This window comes from Cryptomeria japonica, chromosome 8 (genome assembly GCF_030272615.1).
Source record: "Cryptomeria japonica chromosome 8, Sugi_1.0, whole genome shotgun sequence".
Taxonomy (NCBI): domain Eukaryota; kingdom Viridiplantae; phylum Streptophyta; class Pinopsida; order Cupressales; family Cupressaceae; genus Cryptomeria; species Cryptomeria japonica.
In genome coordinates, this window is record NC_081412.1 from 481,627,166 (window position 1) to 481,645,719 (window position 18,554).

Consider the following 18,554-nt stretch of genomic DNA (forward strand, 5'->3'; position numbering starts at 1 on the left):
AGAGGAGGGTTAGTTAGGTGGTTAGAAGTTAGGAGACATGTGATCAAAAGGGAATATTTGAATTTAATTAATTCAAATAAAAGGGATGAAAAGGGGAATTAATTAATTCATGGATTAGAAAGAGAGAATTAATTAGATTAGATTAATTAATTCAAGGCATTAAAAGGAAGAATTAATTAATTAGATTAATTAATTCAAGGGATGGGCTTAATTAATTAAGATATTTAATTAATTAAATGGTTAAAGGAAATAAATTTGACTAAATTGATTAGCCAAATTTAAGTGTCTCCCAATTTGCGTCATCATTGCCTTCTTCCTAGGTCGTCAATCCAAACTTCAAACGTCCAAAATCGAACATCAAATTTCATCCTCTTGCCAACTTCTTCAAAGTCAATCCCCATCCTAATCTGAACTTGTCATTTGTCCCATTCTAAGCTCTGGTCTATCGTCCATTTTCATCTTTCATCTCTCCAACTCATCAACTAATCGTCACATCGCAATTTTATTATGATGAGTTTGTCCTTCATTTTCTTCCACTACATCCCATTCTGATGATGATGAGTGTATGGGTGATCAAGACAAATATGAATTTGAAAATCTTGATGCCCTCATCCTTAGCAAGCTTGCACCAAGTGTCACATACCAAAATCCAATTGTTCATCCTAGCTACTCTACCATTCCTCCATGCGCATCCACTCATAATCCTCATCACACCTTTGAAAAGGGAAATCCATCATGTCTTCCACCCACAACTCCCTCATATCTCACTCCCACGTATCCCTCATATGCAACATCCATACCTCCATCTTTTCCTCACAATGCTACCGCTTACATCCATAATCCTAATTCTCCATCCAATCCTAATCCTCCATCCTACCTAAATCCTCCACCTTATCTAAATTCTTCATCCAATTGTAATCTTCCATCTTATCTCACTTCTCCATCCAGTTCTAATCCTCCATCTTATCTAGATTCTTCATCCAATTATAATCTTCCATCTTATCTCACTTCTCCATCCAGTTCTAATTTCCCATCGTATCTCACTGCTCCATCCAATTCTAATCTTCCATCCTACCTAAATCCTCCATCTAATCCTAATCCAGCATCAATTGTCACACAAGTTATGATTGGGGGCATGAATTACACAATGCCATTATCATTTGTGCCCCCACCCATCCCATCAGTGCCACAAGTTGTTAGTGCTCTACAACATCAATCTCATGTGACATCGCAACCTGTTGTTTCACAACCGCGATTTAGTTATCTACAAGCACCGCCTTCATCCATTGTTGTGATGAACATTCATGAATTGGCAAGTGGCACGAGTCACACTCCCCGATCGTATCTCAACTTACCATCCACTTCATCCTACCTTAGTCCACCTTCGTCCACCCCATCTTGTCTCAATCCACCAACTTCACTTCCAACTCCCACACCTATCATTTCTCTCCCACCTCTCATTCTTCCATCCACTTTGTCTACCCCAGTTGATGAACCTCACATCCTTCCATCCAGTCAATCTATCCCAATTGAAGATTCTCCCATCCTTCCATCTACTCCATCTATCCCGGCTGAAGAAATTCTCATCCTTCCATCCAGTCCATACACCCAAGTCATTGAACCTTCCATCATTCCTTCCATTCCATCTGAAGAGTCCACCCACTCACCTCTCGTCACACCATCCACACCAATCCCCTCATGCCAAGATCTTGTTCCAGAGCATGTTGAAAAAATTATTGATCCAAATCAAGATCCTACCATTCCATCTACGCCATTTATCATCCCCTCTTCCAAGTCAAGATCCTACCATTCCCTCTCCTTCATCTCAAGATCCCCTACCATTTCCTCTAACAAGTCAAGACCCTCCTATCACATATGCTTCGCCTCTTGATCCTCCATCTCCTCCTATCCAAACTATCCCACCACCTTCACTCTATCCCCTTGGTACACTTACATTCATCCATGGCAGTTCACTTGCAGCAGAAGAACATCTCATATACACCACCCATTCTCCTCCACCTGATAATGGACTCGCATCTTGTTACCTAGAGAACAAGTATCCTACTTTAGAAAAAGTGCTCAAAAAAATGAACTATCAAGGTAAAGGTTTAGGCCTACATGAGCAAGGTACCTTGGAGCCCATCCATGTTAAAGCACATCCAAGATCTCATGGTCTTGGTTATATATCTCAAGGCACTTCATCCAAAAATGTTGGTACAAAACTAATGCAAGAATCATGAAAACCTCCTTGACATACTCATTTTCACCCATTTACCTGTGAACTGATTTTTGCTTTATATTGTGATTATTAAGGATGAATTGATTGCTTCTTAAATGGAACAACATAGAATGGACTAATAATCTGAAATTCATTTGGTTAAGTGTTTTTTACACTTCTTTCATGTGCTTCTAAAAATTTAGAAGGAACTGAAGCTGCTGTGCACAACAGATATCTTATTACAGCAGTTTGTTTTACTGCACAAGATGTTGGTTATGTTTCACAAGCTAACAGTCTTGTTCTAAAAACCACTCACCTCGTCGTGCAGGCTCAAAAACTTCTTGTGCAAGACACATCTGTTGTGCAAGATAGTTGTTAAGTTGTCGTCCAACATACTTAATCTATTGTGTAAGGTGACCACCTTGTTGTACAATGTAACCAAGATGCTGTGCAATATCCATCACGTTATCTATAACATTTTATCTCAAAAGAGAATTTGCCTCACTGTCAATATTAGGTGCTGCAAAAGGATATATAAACAGTACCCACAATATGCAATTATGCCAATTTTCTTTTTCAATATTGGAAACAACTTTAAGACATACTATTTGTATCCAATATGAATTTCAATCTTAGCAAGATCATATCCAGAAGGGATACAAGATATAATGTTTCTGAAAAGAGGGAATGTATCCTTCAACATAGTACTTTAAGCCTCAAAATGGTCAAGCTTTCACCAGTGAAAGAAAAAAACCTAGACATACACAAAAGAGAACAAAAAATCATTGTGTTGTAACAGTTAGGAGGATATATCCACACCTTGTAATCCTGCATGAACTCGTAATGTAAAACAGTTTCAGGGCTATTACTTGCAGCCTTTAGAAACTTATCAAGGCCCTTCCTTGGTCCATTATCCACTATGTAAAACATGACAAAGCAGACATTAGAAAGAAGAAATGACAACAAATCACTTACTTCTAAAGTACTTTTGTCATCTGCCAGCTATATGGTGTTGTATCCATATCAATTATTTTCAGGGATATGAAAATACAACTTCAAAACATGAAACATGAAGTCATCAAAAGAAAAACTTGAAAATAAGAAGGCTCAAAGAAGAAAACATATTCCAAGATACCATGTTGCCATTAAAAAATATAATGTACCCAATTGAGAATGCCTATCACCTTCCAAAATAACTTTGTAAGAGAAGAACGTAGAGAGAGAGAGAGTATTAGTCTTATAGCATACCACAATTTGTGCCAAGTACATACAGCTCTTCAAGCCCTAAATATTGTTCCACTGCTCTTAATGCTGCAATTGAGGGCCCAATTCTATGTCATACCAAAAGAAACAATTCAATCAACCAAAACCAATTTTGACTAACAATATAATGAAAGGTTTATAGCTACCTTGCACTTGGCAACCTACTCCACAAAAAAGCAGTCGCTTCACTCCTAGTGCCTACAAATAGACTGCAAAGTCATGCTCAACCCATAGCTAAGATAAAGATCAAACAGAATTTCAATTGTTTCAAGAGATCCTTATCCTCGAATCCATATAGCAAATCAAAGAGATACATTCATAAATGTTCTTGAAGAGTCAAACCATGATGCCTAAATAGCTCAGATAGGATGCAATCAAAGAAATGATCTATCACAAGATTTTGAAGATGCTTCCTATGTGAGTCAAACATGCAATGAATAATAAGTAACTTTTTTCAGAGTAGTCTATAATAACAAGCATGGAAAGTTGTCCCTTTGCTGACATACAATGAAATCAAAGCAATATACAAAGAAGATTAATGTGCTCCTAGTGCAAAGATGAAATGCATAAATCATTAGTAAGGACCAAAACAAAAAACTCACGGAAGAAAATATGGAGGAGGGATTTAGAGCAGCACTTTTAGAGTGAAATTTGACTTAAACCCTTGGATCAGACAATTTCCTAAGCATCCTTTTCATTCACTTGTGCAATATAATCAAACTAGACCCCTCCGAGGCCAAGGATAACTTTAAGAAAGCACCCCCCGAGCAAAAGTATAAAACCCTAGCAAATCAAGCGTTATTTTTGAGGGGGGAATTTTCATATTGATGGCGAAATTTTTTTTCAGAGTAGGAAAAAAAATTAATTTGTATTGGCGATTTTTTTCTATGGTACAAAAATTCCATAAAATTCTGGCGAATAATACCTTGTTTTGTGGGGAAATATATATATTGTAGGAGGCAAATGTTTTTCGTTTAAAGGAACAAATATATAAGTGTATGGGCGAAAATTTTTACTCCGTAGGAAAAATTATTTAAGTGTATTGGCGATTTTTATCCACCGTTTGAAAATTATTTAATTTGTTTGGCTAATGTTTCGTTATATATGGAAAAATATATATTTTATTGACGATTTCATGAACTCATTGTCGTTAATAGACAAGGCACATCACATCACATCACATTGAGTCCGGACTTTGCAAGATGTATCGATAAGCGCGATCTCATTGACACGTCACACATACCTAAAATCCATCAATGATTTTAAACCGTTCGATGATCGTAGATCAATGACTGAAGTTTTATTTCGGCCCAAATTTCTAAAAAGAACGTAGTTTTCCATAAAGTGCCCGGAATGCAATTGGATTCAATAGACACGTATCAAGTGTCACGATCGATAATGTTGGTCATTTATTATATGTCTTGTCACTAACTGCAATCCACTCTGCCTCCATGACTTCCAATATGGTATTTGGTACTAGTTTAGAGTTGTTTCCAATTTCGCACACTAGTGCAATTATGGGAAAGATTTGCAAAGATATACGAAAGATTTAAAAAAAATTAAAGGAATTAATACAGTTAGAGAAGGAATTATTACAATCAAGAGCTTCAGCTATTTATAGACAATCTCTACTTCTTTCATCTTCAATTAGCCTTTGGTAGATAAATCGTCGGAGCTCACGATAGTTAAATTCTACCTCTAATTTAGGTCTATAGGCTCAGGTTGTATAATTTGGTATTCTGATTTCTCAAGATGGACACTCCTATCCACTTGAGAAGCATTTATGCGGAGGACCAAAGGGCCTTTTTGGGCTCCGTTAGAGACTCAACCCTCCAATCAATCTGTAAGGAGGTTGGGATGTTCACTAATGAGGCTGTGAGGATGGTGCTAGAAAGAGAGTTTCTGCGAAATAAAAATAGATACCGTGTTAACACGAACGTTACCACCCGGTACTTGGCATCTCGTCTGGACCTCGGAGAAGACAAGGTGGATATGTTGTTGTTGTTAAGGAAGGTGTTTAAAGAAGACTTCCTTGGAGACAACGTTACTATTGTCGTCTTTGCAGAAGTAGGGGTGGGGATCCCTTGGGCGAATGAATTAGCCAAGCTTCTCCTCCCTGACCAAACAGTGGCCAGGCAACCGTTTCTTTTGAACCTGAATGCGGAGCAGTTGACGCATCATAGGAAATGGGCACGGATTGGTAGGGACTTTCTCCGGAAATGGTTTCTCCTGGATGACTTTCCAGACTACAATTGGCTTGAAGAATTCTCACAGCTTATAATGTCTAAAGAATTCTACATAGAGGGAAGGTGAGATTCTTAGGGTAAACCATAAATGTGTCCACTGCCTGTGCCCTAGCCCCAAACCCCTAATAGTTTTGTTTTTTTTGGCTATTTCCTCGTAACCTCACTCATTTTGGCTTTAAAGTTTTTGAGGGACTCCGACATGTAAAAATTGTAAATTTGCAAAACATATATATTAATGATAATTTTGCAAATTCCAGTTTGTTTCAATTTGCCTCTTATGGATATAAAAATGCTTTCTATTTCATTTTATTATTTGTTGCTGCCATCATGCCATGGCACAATACTTAGCATAATCATTATGTTTTGAAATAGCTTAAATAGTTATTAATTTGTGTGGATATAAGATATAATTTTCACCATAAAAAAATAGCAGGTCTATTCTAATTTCTTCTCTAAAGTTAAAGAACAAACTCAGTGTCACTTCTGAGACGACCTTTTCTAAAAGATATTTGAAGTGCTTGACAAAGAAGTATTTGAAAAAACATAATGTCAGGGATTGGCTGCAAGTGATAGCATCCAATAAGGATCGCAATGTCTTAGCTCATACGGTTTTTTTTGTCTATGAGCTACGTTATTTCAATATTTTGTTAAACAATGGAAATAAATTTAATACTGTGATCTTTTTCATGTAATGTTTCTTTCTCTATATTTAATATATAAAAAAAAATCGAGTTTGTTTCATTAATTATTTGTACATTGATTATCACTGATTATAAATATATAAAAAAGATGTTTATCTTGCAAAAAACAAGTGAATTAAAAGTCCAACTAACTTCTTGTAATTTTTTCTACATAATTTCAATATAAAAAAAAAGTCCAACTAACTAGGAACATGTACATTGAACACCGAAAATACGTGTCATTGAACACCGACACGAAATAAAGGCTATGGCCCATGAGACGATGAAGTGTCAGGTACGTGGCGTTTGGGTGGCAAAAACCCTATGTATAATGGGACCCACGGGAACTGACAACGGATATGCAATGATATTGCCTTATGGTACGCACATCACTGAAAGTGAATGGTTAATATTTAGCCTTTAGGCAGCTTTAATGCTGGCTTGTGCAGACGAATTATGCAGCTGAACTAGTACATGCGGAGGAATTATGGCAGAGTTTGTGATTAATGCCGACGGCCGCCACCATTGGATGTCAAAAATTAGAATTGAGTGAGAGGTGTTTAAGGCTTGGGTAGATTAGAAGTCTTGGTATCATACTGTTTGCACTTGCAACATTGTCATGGGTTTCTTAAGCAGCATGGAAGCCAATTTCTCCTTCCATACTGATAAGAAATTAGTCCCATTTCTTGGACGATTTACGGACAGGAGGCTGAAAAGTTTGTTCTTGTTTAAGGATGAGCGGCTGTATGAGAGTGTGAAAATGTTGTTGGGAGAGGAAATTGTCCATGTAGGTCATCGCTACAAGACAAACATGGAGGCATATTCATTGATTGTCGCTTGGGGTTTCCAGTTTGAGGACGAGGTGGACAAGGTAAAAAATGCCCTGAGAGTTGTAATTGATTCAAACTACCTGTTAAATCTGGATAGTGTGTGTGCTCGTGTGGTCCCGAAGGTGGGCATTGTTCCTGAGGCAGGGGTGGCTGGTCCGGTGGTACAGCTACCACTCATTCGATGGACTGATGATGATTTGAAGGCAAGATGCAGAGCTCTTGCTTGGCGCGGGTGGCAGTCCTTCAAAATGTTCGCAAGGTTGATGCAGTGTGATGAGGTTTTAACGGTCCTTCATAAAAGTGGCACGTGCAGAGGTGGGTTGAGAGTTGTGGCTGAGACCCAAGACTACCCAAGCAATGAAGCGACTCTCAGAATTCTATGATGACCCGGAGAGTACAGGTCGTTTCTGGGTTAATCCTGCTATGGCTGGTGGTATTTGGTATTGTTTGTTTGTATCTTTTTGTTCCATGTCCGTTTTCTCCCCAACTTTGTATGTATGAGGGAATGTCTGCTAACAATTTTGGTACGCCGAATTGGAATTTTGGGGTTTCTACATGTAGTAGGGTTTTATTTTTTGTTGGTAATGGTGGTTTTGGCCCTTGGGGGTGTTTTTTGCAGTGGCAAAACTCTGGTGGTTTTACTATACCACCTATACTTGCATATTGTAATATTTTATTTCCAAGTAATACAATACAAAAATTATCGATCAAAAAAAATGAATTATCATGCAAGTTTTGAAATTACATATTTAAATTATATATTTAATTCATTTAATTCATATTTAAAATTTTAAATCCTATTGATAATGGGACAGACGGCAACTGACAACGGATACTGTCGTCCGTTGGATGAGCACGGATCAACGACTTAAGGTGTATTTCAGGCAGAATGTGGGATCTCTAAATTTTTTTTGCAAACTTTCACCAGAAACACGTGTCATTGAACACCGATAGGAAAGAAAGGTTATGGCTCATGGGACGATGAAGTGACAGGTGACATTGCGTTTGGGTGGCAGAAATCCTATGTATAATGGGACCCACGGCAACTAACAAAGGATACTGTCGTCCATTGGATGAGCACAGATCAACGGCGTAAGGTGTATTTCCATATTGCAAAAGTCAATCTTTAAATGCAAAAACATCAAAAACGCTCAAAATTTCAAAAACCTCTTCAAAACATCCAAACTCCATAAGCTGGTCAAAGACTTGAATTGAAACAAAAACCATCTGCAAATCAGCAAACCTTAGTCGGCATCTTTCAATCTCCCAAGGAAACGTGGAGACGTCTCCCGAGGAGACTTGGGGATGTCCCCACGTCTCCACGTCTCCTTGGGAGACACGGAGATGTTTGCGGTGGTGGGATGGTGGGAGACGTTGCGGCCCCGTCCCCCCATTACGGAAACTTCCCCGTCTCCAAGACGCAGCCCAAAAGGGGGGGAAACGCGTCCCCATGGAACACTGCTTAAAAGCTACTTTTAAGGGTTACCTAGGGTGGGTTGGGTTTTGTTTCAACTTTTGGTTTGTGATTTATGGAAAAAAAAATTACTTTCAAATCCTTTTTTACAAAAGCCCTTGTTTCCAGTTTGGCTGTTATGGATTGGAGGGAGTATTGAGTTACTTTTGATCATCCCATGCCTCTTGCTCTCAATCCAGCCAAGGACAAAATTGGCATTTTCTTCAATCAGGAAGTCATATGGCCCTGTCACCTATCTTGTGTGGAGACCCAAGCCAGATCCAGAATGGTCCAGGTACGGCCGGGCTACCTGGAGAACCCAGCTTCACAGCCAAATTCCAATCACCATTTGAAGCACTACCGTGCCTATCATATCTTTATTCATATTGGAATTTCCTAAACCAAATCCTAGGATAAGAGACTTCAACCCAGCAGTGTTATCTCATGCGATCCTTATCTTACTTTCCCACATAAATTTTCTTTAACTCTCCTATTTGTCACAAACTGGAGCAAACTACATAACAGAATCAAAACCACTCTCCAAAACTATAATTGTCTTTCATTGTAGACAAACCAATTATTTGAAAAAATAGAAAATCAGGTAATTGTAGGCACAGGCTGTAAAGATAGTGCTCAAACATTTACATTATTCTTTGACACATTCAATCAAGAGCAAAATACCTCAACAACAGCTAGTGTATTCAAATTAGGTGATAATGTCGGTTTCACCCCTTTCGCTGCTAAAATTTCCTCTGGGGTCCTATCACAAGCATCAAACAGTTAGTATCAGTTGTGGCCCACAAGAAATTAGATACAGAACAGTCCCTCCTTTAAAATATCAAAAAAAAATACCAAAATTTAAAAGTTCAAAGTTTAAATATCTGATATTTGATGAAATCCTTCAATTCTTCATCAGCCCTTTGCTCTTTGTGGATTTTGTTCCCCCCACATGGATATTTCAGTATTGGTTTCTTAACCATTTGTGTTGATAGCACTACTTCATTTTATTTTTAGTGCTTTCATTCCTTTATTTTGCTTTCCTAGTATGTAGAACTTTCTACGGTTAACTGATGTATTCTCAAACCCAATGACCTACTTTTGGTTGATTATAGACATTAACATATTTGTCTTATCTAAAAGACTACAACATTCCATAGCATGGATAATTCAATACTTCTAAATAATTCATAACTACAATATCCTTTAGCGGTTATTTTTTGTGTTTGTTTTTCTAAGAAGAGTAAATTTTGGCACAAGCAATCATGGTTTCAAGTTATCAACTATATATGAACCATTTACTACAATAATCAATACTTTGACTCGAATTATTTCATCTGTAACTTTTATTTAAAGAAAATGTCTCGTTGCATTAACTTACCTGGCAACCACTGGCTGTGGCATAAACCTGTCTTCTGGATCACTGCACAGAGTAAAATAGTCATTAACTACACAAGCTCCTTGATGAACCAACAAATGGAAATGATAAATGAGAAGGTTCCACAAACCATAATACTTCATATGCAACAACTGCATACCAATAGCAGCAATCCTTTGGCCATCTTGAGACACTTAGTTTACTTGAATAAAATACCTTTGGACACAAATGACTGCATCCACTTTGTTAGAGCGTAGCATCTCGATAGCAATTGTGGTCACAATCCCTGTCCATTGTGCTCCTAAGATACCAAGCAACCACACATTCAGCAAAACTACTGAATTACAAAACAAAATGCAGACAAATTTCTAGGGAAAAGTTAAATGTGATGAGTTACAAATTGAACCATAACATAAATATGGGCACCACAATTTCAATATCTACACATTGTCAATGCTAAAAGGAAATTTTCAGCAAACCTTGTAAATTAACAAAGACCTGTCATGTTCATAATTTTCCACATAAATAAATTTTAAGATTGATGACTCTGGTTATAGTTCTTATTGGCAATGATGCTCTCTATGTGTGAATAAGTTTGTGATTTCTCAGTACTTTAATGATTGTCTGCATCTCTCTGCTAGAATACTCTTAATTCTGCACATCAAATGTTTTGTCTGCTGGATTGCTATAACCTCATTTTTGGATAAGTTGGCACATCCTTTCAAATATCATGTGTATGAAGCCAATTGACTACCACAAGCTGTTTTGTCCAATTATTTTCGCATAGGATAATATTAATAGTAAACACCTTGTTTGCATTTATCTCCATATATGTTGGGATCCTTTTTTCATCCATTGATAAAAGAAGTTTAGACACATGCAGATATTTTTTTCATTGGATTCTTTTATGAAATTGAAAATTCAGAGGGTATAGCAGATATCAAAATTACCACAACATTTGTCTTCTTTATTGTGCTCTAAAAATATATATAACAATCTGTGTGGATCCATCACAAGTCAAATCCATAAGAAATGTAGAAAATATACAGGATGGTCAATCCCACTTGAGACAAAACTTGCATCTTTAAATAAATTGGCAAGTGTCTTCAACTAGCACAAGTCAAAATAGAATGGCAAACATTAATATTGAAAAATCAATGTTAATCCATAAGTGGATGATCCAGGTCAATTCAAAAACTGCTTAAAATAATTGCTTAGTCAGGCAAAAGTCAATTCAAAAGCCAATGATTGGTAAGTACTCAATACTATTCTAAGGAAATCTAGCAACACATGAAAAATCATACAGAGGCCTTTTAATTGACATTTTCTTAGTATTCATAATCATCTATGATTAATAGTTTATTGATAGACAATTATGGAGATATATAGAAAACTCAAAAATAACCACTATAAAGACAGCCTCCAATTTTCCATCAGGAAATAGGCTCCATGGAAGTTTCATTGAGGCAGTTAATACTTTCACTTTTCCATGGGCCGCCAATGCATTTAAATTTCATTAATCATAAAAAGGAATACCACTGCTGCATCTGGCAACCTTACAAATAGCTCCTTCCCCTGTTACCATGATTCTGAAGCCCATCACCCCTACCACCTACTCTCCCCCCAACCCTCACCTACCTTGAGGCAAATCTGGAAGAGCCCTATTTACAAGTTGGGTTGAGGGGGAAGCTTCCCTGTGACTTTTCTTAGCTCTGCTGTCACTAGCAGTATCACTGCTTAGTGCTTACAGAGCAATTCATTTCATCCCAGCAGCAGCTGATGCCACGGTTACCACAAACTTCAAAAATTCTTTCCAACAAAGGTTAATTTTCTCATCTCAAATGGAAGTCAGACACTCTGAATGAAGTAGTTGAGTCACAATCAATATATTATTGTAGTCTTTTAGAGCACTAACTGTATTTTGTTTCTTCAATTTTACCCCCACATTGGCAGCAGCACCTTTAGCAGCCTCCGTGCCTTTATTATGTTGTGACATTCCTTGTTGCAACTTTTTTGTGGTAACCCTAACCAGATCCTCAACCATAGACAATCTGTCAGTGAAGTCCTTATATTTTCCATAAAACCCCTCCCCAAGCCTATCTGATGGCTGACCACTTAATATGTTATAGCCACATAGGCTATTTGTTGAATTTGGAGTCTTATTAGCAAGTTGATGGAATGCATATAACAGGCACTTAACACGAGAAAATTTGAAATCCTCTCTTATATTATATGGTAGCATGTCTCTCTTGAGAAGTTGATAGACAGATGGTAGAAAATGTGAGCCATCCAAAGATGTAGTGTTAGGTGAACTTTCTGCAAGGTTGTTCAGTAAATCCAATTTCTTTTCCTGGGGAAGCTTATCAAAAACAGGAAGTACATACTTGTGAAGATAGATAAGAAACTTGCTGATCAATGCTCCCCTCCTATCCAATTGAAGAACCATATAAAGACATGGCATCATTCTATTAATATGGTCATTATCTGAGACATCAAATTATGCATCCAAATCCACTTGTCCTTCAATAAATTCTTTAAGCTCTTGCATGCTCTCTAATGGAGCCATTTCACCAAAAATACTAAGACTCTTCAAAAAATTCATAAACATCTTGAACTCTGCACAAGTGACATATTGCAAACTCTTCTTGATAAAATCAGTAAATATGACTTTTTGTTTACTCCTGTGGCTTCAAAATCTCACGTTTATCCTGCTTCAAAAAAAAACATAAGTGCTTTCTGAACAACATCTCTCTCCCAGTTCTGCTCAGTTAAAAAGGGCAGACCAAGCACATTAACAATCTTGGACACATGGTCAACATTTTCTTTGCAAAAAAGAGGAAGTCCACAAACCACTTGCACCTTAATCCCCAGCTAACTTCTTCACACAAATCAAACAGTGCATTAGTGGCATCAACAGAAAGGCTCAGAAAATGCTTGAAGAATCATGGAATAAACTGTCCTGCCAACTGTTTTGCTCTGCTATTATTGCCTTTACCTGCTGCTGCTATTATTTCAGTGTAATCACTCTCATGCTGTGAATTACCTCACGCTTGTCAGAGGCAATCTCCTTAATCGTACATTTTTCAATTCCTAGTTTACATATTCAGGAAACGCATTTTTAATTCGCTTTGGAAACCCCAATGCCTCCAAAAATTTAAATTTAAATACTCAAAAGCAGAAACCTTAAACTCATGGCTCTGAAGAGTAGCCCTTCAAAACAAAAAGAAGTGAAACCCACATTGAGAAGAATATTGAATGTGTGATAAATTTTTTGAAACCCTAAATCACCATAAACCCTGAAACAGCCATCTCTCCCAAATACCTAAAAAATAAAACCCTTAGTGTTACATAATTCCTCTCTAATCAAAGTCTACAACTGTACTGAGTAACGAGTGTTTTTTTAAAATGACAGTAGCAATATGACAGCAGTCCGCACAAAATAATTAGGGTTCCAATCCTGATGTAGGATTTTTCCCTAGGAAAGTATTGCTAGGGTCTCTAAGGTGGGGCTGCAGAGTGATGGATTTTTGTGAATAAGGCTTCTGAGATGGCAATGTCTATGTTACCAACATTAGATTTTGTTACTGAACTTTACAGAGCTTGTCAGAAATAAAATGGCTATAAATTGTGGATTCTTCTTACTCTCTACTGTCTTCAAGTAATAAACTTATCTGCGTACAATGCATAACAATGCTGTTTTGGATCTGCATTTGACAGAATACAAACCATCTAAACAAAACTATTTTGGGTTTTAAAATCTAGGCCTATCGTTGTAAATGTGGCATTGAGACTTGCCTTAGCTTCAGCTTCTTCTAGGTTTTTTACTGATCAAAGACGGGCATGATCAAGGGCATATTTTTAGATCTTATAGCTACAATCACTTGGGCATGAACCAATGGTAGAGGGGATTTGCAAAAGGAAAAATGACCAAACGTGAATAAAGCACTCTTTATGTTTTGCCATACATTGGTAATTCTACAAAGTCAGCTGCCTCAGCACAGATGCAGGCTAAATTGAATGCATTATCCAGGGCAATTATGCAGAGGTATGCTTGATCACATAGTCTTTGAGTTAATTGGGATAAGAACACGCCTAAAGCCTGACTAATTGTATCTGTCTTAGATTCACAAATATTGAGCATGGCACCTTATGATCACATAAAAGATGTGCAATTGGTTCATATCAGGTCGGATTAAAATCAAAATCAGAAGAGCAACACTTGGTTGTGCCTGTCCAGCAATTAGTCAACAAGCATATTCAGGTGATGTCCAATCCAGTTGGAATGACAACCAAAGATGTCAAACAGAGCATAAAAGAAGAGCAAGACAGAAAGCTGTGGGTTCAATCAATAAAGCTGGCTCTACCATAGTCAAAAATGATTTTGAGCGGGTAGAGGAAGAGTGAGCTTACAAAGAAATTAGTAAAATTTGCTTAAGATCTGTGCAAGGCAAAGGAAAAGAAAAAAGGCATTTGGGTAGTAAGACATTTTCAGCAGCAATAAATCTGTTTTAAAATTCTTATTCATTTTAATAGTCAAACTTTTATAGAGAATAAGCTTTTCTTTGTGCCAACAAAGGCAGCATTCATGTTTTCTTCAAATGTACAAACACAGCATGTAAAGCAGTTGGCCATTGACAAATTTGTGCCCAGGCTGCTTCAATCCTTTTAAGGAAAATCATTATGTTTTTGCATTTCTGAGAAAAACAAATACAACATTGTTTGTAAGAATCATTTTGATTTATAGCATTGCCTCATCAATTGAATGTGTATTATTTAAGGACAAAAGTTATATTTTTGCATTTCTGAGAAAAAAAAAAACATAGCTTGTAAGAATCATTTTGAATTATAGCATTGCCACATCAATTGTATCAGTATGTGTATTATTGGAATTATTGTGTTTCCTCACCTTCTGGGTGTACTGTAATGGGGTAAAACAAAAAATAGTTTAAAAAGAAAAGTTAAAATGGTATTACCATCAACATTGAAGTGAACAAATTGATAATCACTTCAAAGCTGATCATAAAATAAAAATCTCAAAATTTGTCCGCACTTTAAAAACTATTCCCTTCTTTCTTAGGTTACCTTGACATTCATTTTTTAAAAGCATCCAGAATTGGATTGAATAGCAACTTAAACAGTTCCTTTAAAATATTTGAGGATGAACAAAAGATCATGCATGCTTTGGACGTCCTTGATCAGGCTAGCTTCTGAACTGTTGTGGTAGCTTAATATATCTTGTGTGATGTCCCCAAAACTGAACCCCATCAAGTATTATTGATATTGAGAAAGCTCCTTGTATTATCTTTATAACTGATAATAACATTCAAAATCAATACAGCGAAGAATGGATAGTTAAGATCAAGTATAGGGACATTACACAGTCTTCATCAATAGAAAAGACACTACAAGTATTTGAATTGACCTGGCCTTGTATTGTACATATTAAGGAACGACATAGATTGGAGAAGGTCGATAACCAAGCACTGAGTATTAAACCGTGCTTACCGACTACCGGGATTAAGAAGCAACAGAGACAAAGAAAGAATAGTAACTAGCCTCGATATTCAGAAACAGCATGAGTGTTATTTGACTTCGACGTCACAATAAGATAGTTGATACCTTCCATTGGCTAGAACAGTAGATACATGACGTGCAAGTATGGAAATGTCTGATCCAATTAAGCTGAAAAATCCTTACTGAGATATATTAACGGGATTCATGGATTACGCTGTTTGAATAATTGAAGAGTGCCGCCGCATTCATGAAAACCAACAATCGACTATGCTAATCAATAATAGCAATTAATATGAGTAATACGTACCATCAAAGGTTTAGTGGAGACTACAAAGTATTGAGAGTATCGATGATGCATGACTGGTGTAAGTTATTAAAAGGTTTGAATTACATCTAGAGTCGAGAGAATTTCATCCGTTCACCACATACGCACCTTGTAAATAAGGCAACAATAACAATAGGTGTTATCAATAATAGCGATTAAGTAATGGCCATGTATCCTCAATCATATAAATAAGAATAAATTAGATTTAAGATGACATGAATCATCTCAACACTATCGGCAATTACTATGATAAAGATTCTCATGATGAAGAGTGCGATGTATTGGTGTAGTAATTAAAGAAGATTAATTTCGTTAAATCCACATTCAATAGTGGCTGGAAATCATTAAGGAATGATGATTAAGTCAATACCTATTATGTTAAAGAAGGAAGACATTGATAAGGAAAGGTCGTAGGACGTGGCCCTTGGTAACCTAATTTGTCATCCTAGTACATTGTATAAAAGGATACTGAATCCCATCTCAGAAAGGCATGGAAAAAGTATGAAATGGAATTCACAAACCTTATCACCCTCCAGTGGACAGGCTCACATGAGAAAATGACCAACGTAGAAAACGGAGGCATATAGAACATTTGTTACTTCATATTCAGTATTGAACCACTTAGTTGAGCAGCAGCCATAACAAGGCTCCTATGCATATTAGCAGCGACACATATTAGGAACAATGCCAAAAGAAATCGCTTTTATAAAACAATATCATCAGGCAAGCAATCATTCTCAAATCGGGGGGTCTTATTAGACCCAAAGCAGTGTCATCTTTGCATAATTATAGGGCAACATCAGAAACGGCAATCAGTGTAGGTCATCCATTATCTTATCAACATTACATAAGAATTATATCTGATAAGAGAGCAGGTCGATCAAGGGAGATCATTTGCATATTCATACAGTGATATCAGAAACAACAATACTCTTATATTCAAGAGTTTGCAAGGTAAACTTCATAAACTTCAATTCAGATAAGATTTATATACTGCAGATCAGGATATATAATTCAAATCAGTGAAATGGAGAGGTATCAAAGCATCTAGGAAGGTCACCATCGATCGGATCAGATCAGAATTATTACCAAGTTACCGGCAGTAGCATCATGTCCTTGGTGACATGCAAGGGGAACAGTAACCCCCATTATCAGATGGGAGAGATAAGTTCTGGCCGCAAAAACTACTCTTCATTTTTATAATGAAATATATTCAATTATAATAAATTATATTTATTAATATATTACAGATCTAATTTAAAATTAAAATTGTTGTTTCAGGACTAAAATAAGGAAAATCCTAGAAGGGGGCATTACATCTTGTTTTGCTTCTTTAGCCTGAAGTTGTCTGTCCATAGAGCCTACAATCCCACATAAGCATTCCCTATCTATTGTGTTTTACAGAATATTTTCATTAGTCTTCTGTTTATGGTAAGCAATGGCATCCCATGGCCCCACTTGACTGGCTGAATGCCCTATTTTATACTCAGGTGATATATTACTTACTAGTATTAGTCTGACATTTACAGTTTACCTTTTTGGATAAATGGCATCGATGGTAATGAAAATAGCATAAGGATGTGTGACAAGTACTCACTGAAAAATGTAAATGTAAGTTCAACGCTACAATAGTGCAAAGGCAACACTGTTAATTTGATGCAATTTAGACTCACCAATAGTAAATCATGTACACATGAAATGGAAAAGGAGGTAACTTCATTTCTAGAAAAGTTTTTAAGATTTGAACAAATAATATGGATTGTAATGGCCATATTCGAGTAAAGCTGTAAATACTACCTTCCACAGGCTCAATCTTCCGTGCATAGTTCATTTCCTCATGTACACCAAAGTATAAATCATCCAGTGAGTCTTCTTTCCTACCTCTCCCATGCACTCTTGGTTCTAGGGCCTGCCAGGGGGAAGGAACATTAATAACTAATAAGTATATTCTAGTCTAGGGAAATATATAGAATAGTGGAATAACATCATGCAAGATAACTTCTTGGTATAGTAACATATTTATGTCTTCTTAAATTGAACTTTGAGAGTTCATTTAAAACATGACTAGGGAGTCAGTCGAGAAAGTTTACTATCTTAGATAACATTCCTCTATGATGGAAAATAGCATGTTGGCTTGCAAGGAAATTATCTCAAAGCATTTCTTATAAGAGTTGTTTGAAGAAATTAAGCAGATGGGTGTCACATATAAGGTCAAAAATTACATGTTTTTCAGAGCTTAGTTGAATTTGTCTGCAAGAACAGTTTTGCTAACACCATAGGCTTTGCAAGAAACAAGTGAAATATTTCCCTTATTTTTCTAACAAGAAGCACATTAATGAAGGGAAGCAGAGGATACATCATTCACCCATTTGTTGCAATAATTTAATCAACACCTGGCTCATAAAAAGGCAGCTCAAACCTCTCTATGTTAAGGAGATCAATTGTGATCCAATCATTTCTCCTGCCAATGTGGAACAGATAACAAGGTATGGCTAATCTGTTGAAGCATCATGATTTCTACAAAACAAAGCACATTCATTTCCAAAGAGTTAATATCTGTCCAACTTTGATTCTGCGAACCTCCTAAACAAACCTGATCTTCTTGCTTCTACAATCAAATAACTTCTACAGTGCCCTAAAAACGTGGCAC

At 36.7% G+C, this 18,554-nt stretch overlaps 1 protein-coding gene across 1 annotated transcript in view; it reads right to left on the reverse strand.

Annotated features, from left to right (window-relative positions):
* LOC131077293 (7-hydroxymethyl chlorophyll a reductase, chloroplastic) overlaps positions 1–18,554 on the reverse strand; it is an 81,117-nt gene that overhangs the window by 42,855 nt on the left and 19,708 nt on the right. The window contains exons 4-10 of the mRNA XM_059210448.1: positions 17,702–17,813; positions 10,282–10,366; positions 10,069–10,110; positions 9,372–9,450; positions 3,628–3,679; positions 3,467–3,529; positions 3,038–3,135 (exon numbers count right to left, since the gene is read on the reverse strand). Of these exons, the coding sequence (XP_059066431.1) occupies positions 3,038–3,135; positions 3,467–3,529; positions 3,628–3,679; positions 9,372–9,450; positions 10,069–10,110; positions 10,282–10,366; positions 17,702–17,813 (531 nt within the window). The remainder of the gene's footprint in view (positions 1–3,037; positions 3,136–3,466; positions 3,530–3,627; positions 3,680–9,371; positions 9,451–10,068; positions 10,111–10,281; positions 10,367–17,701; positions 17,814–18,554) is intronic.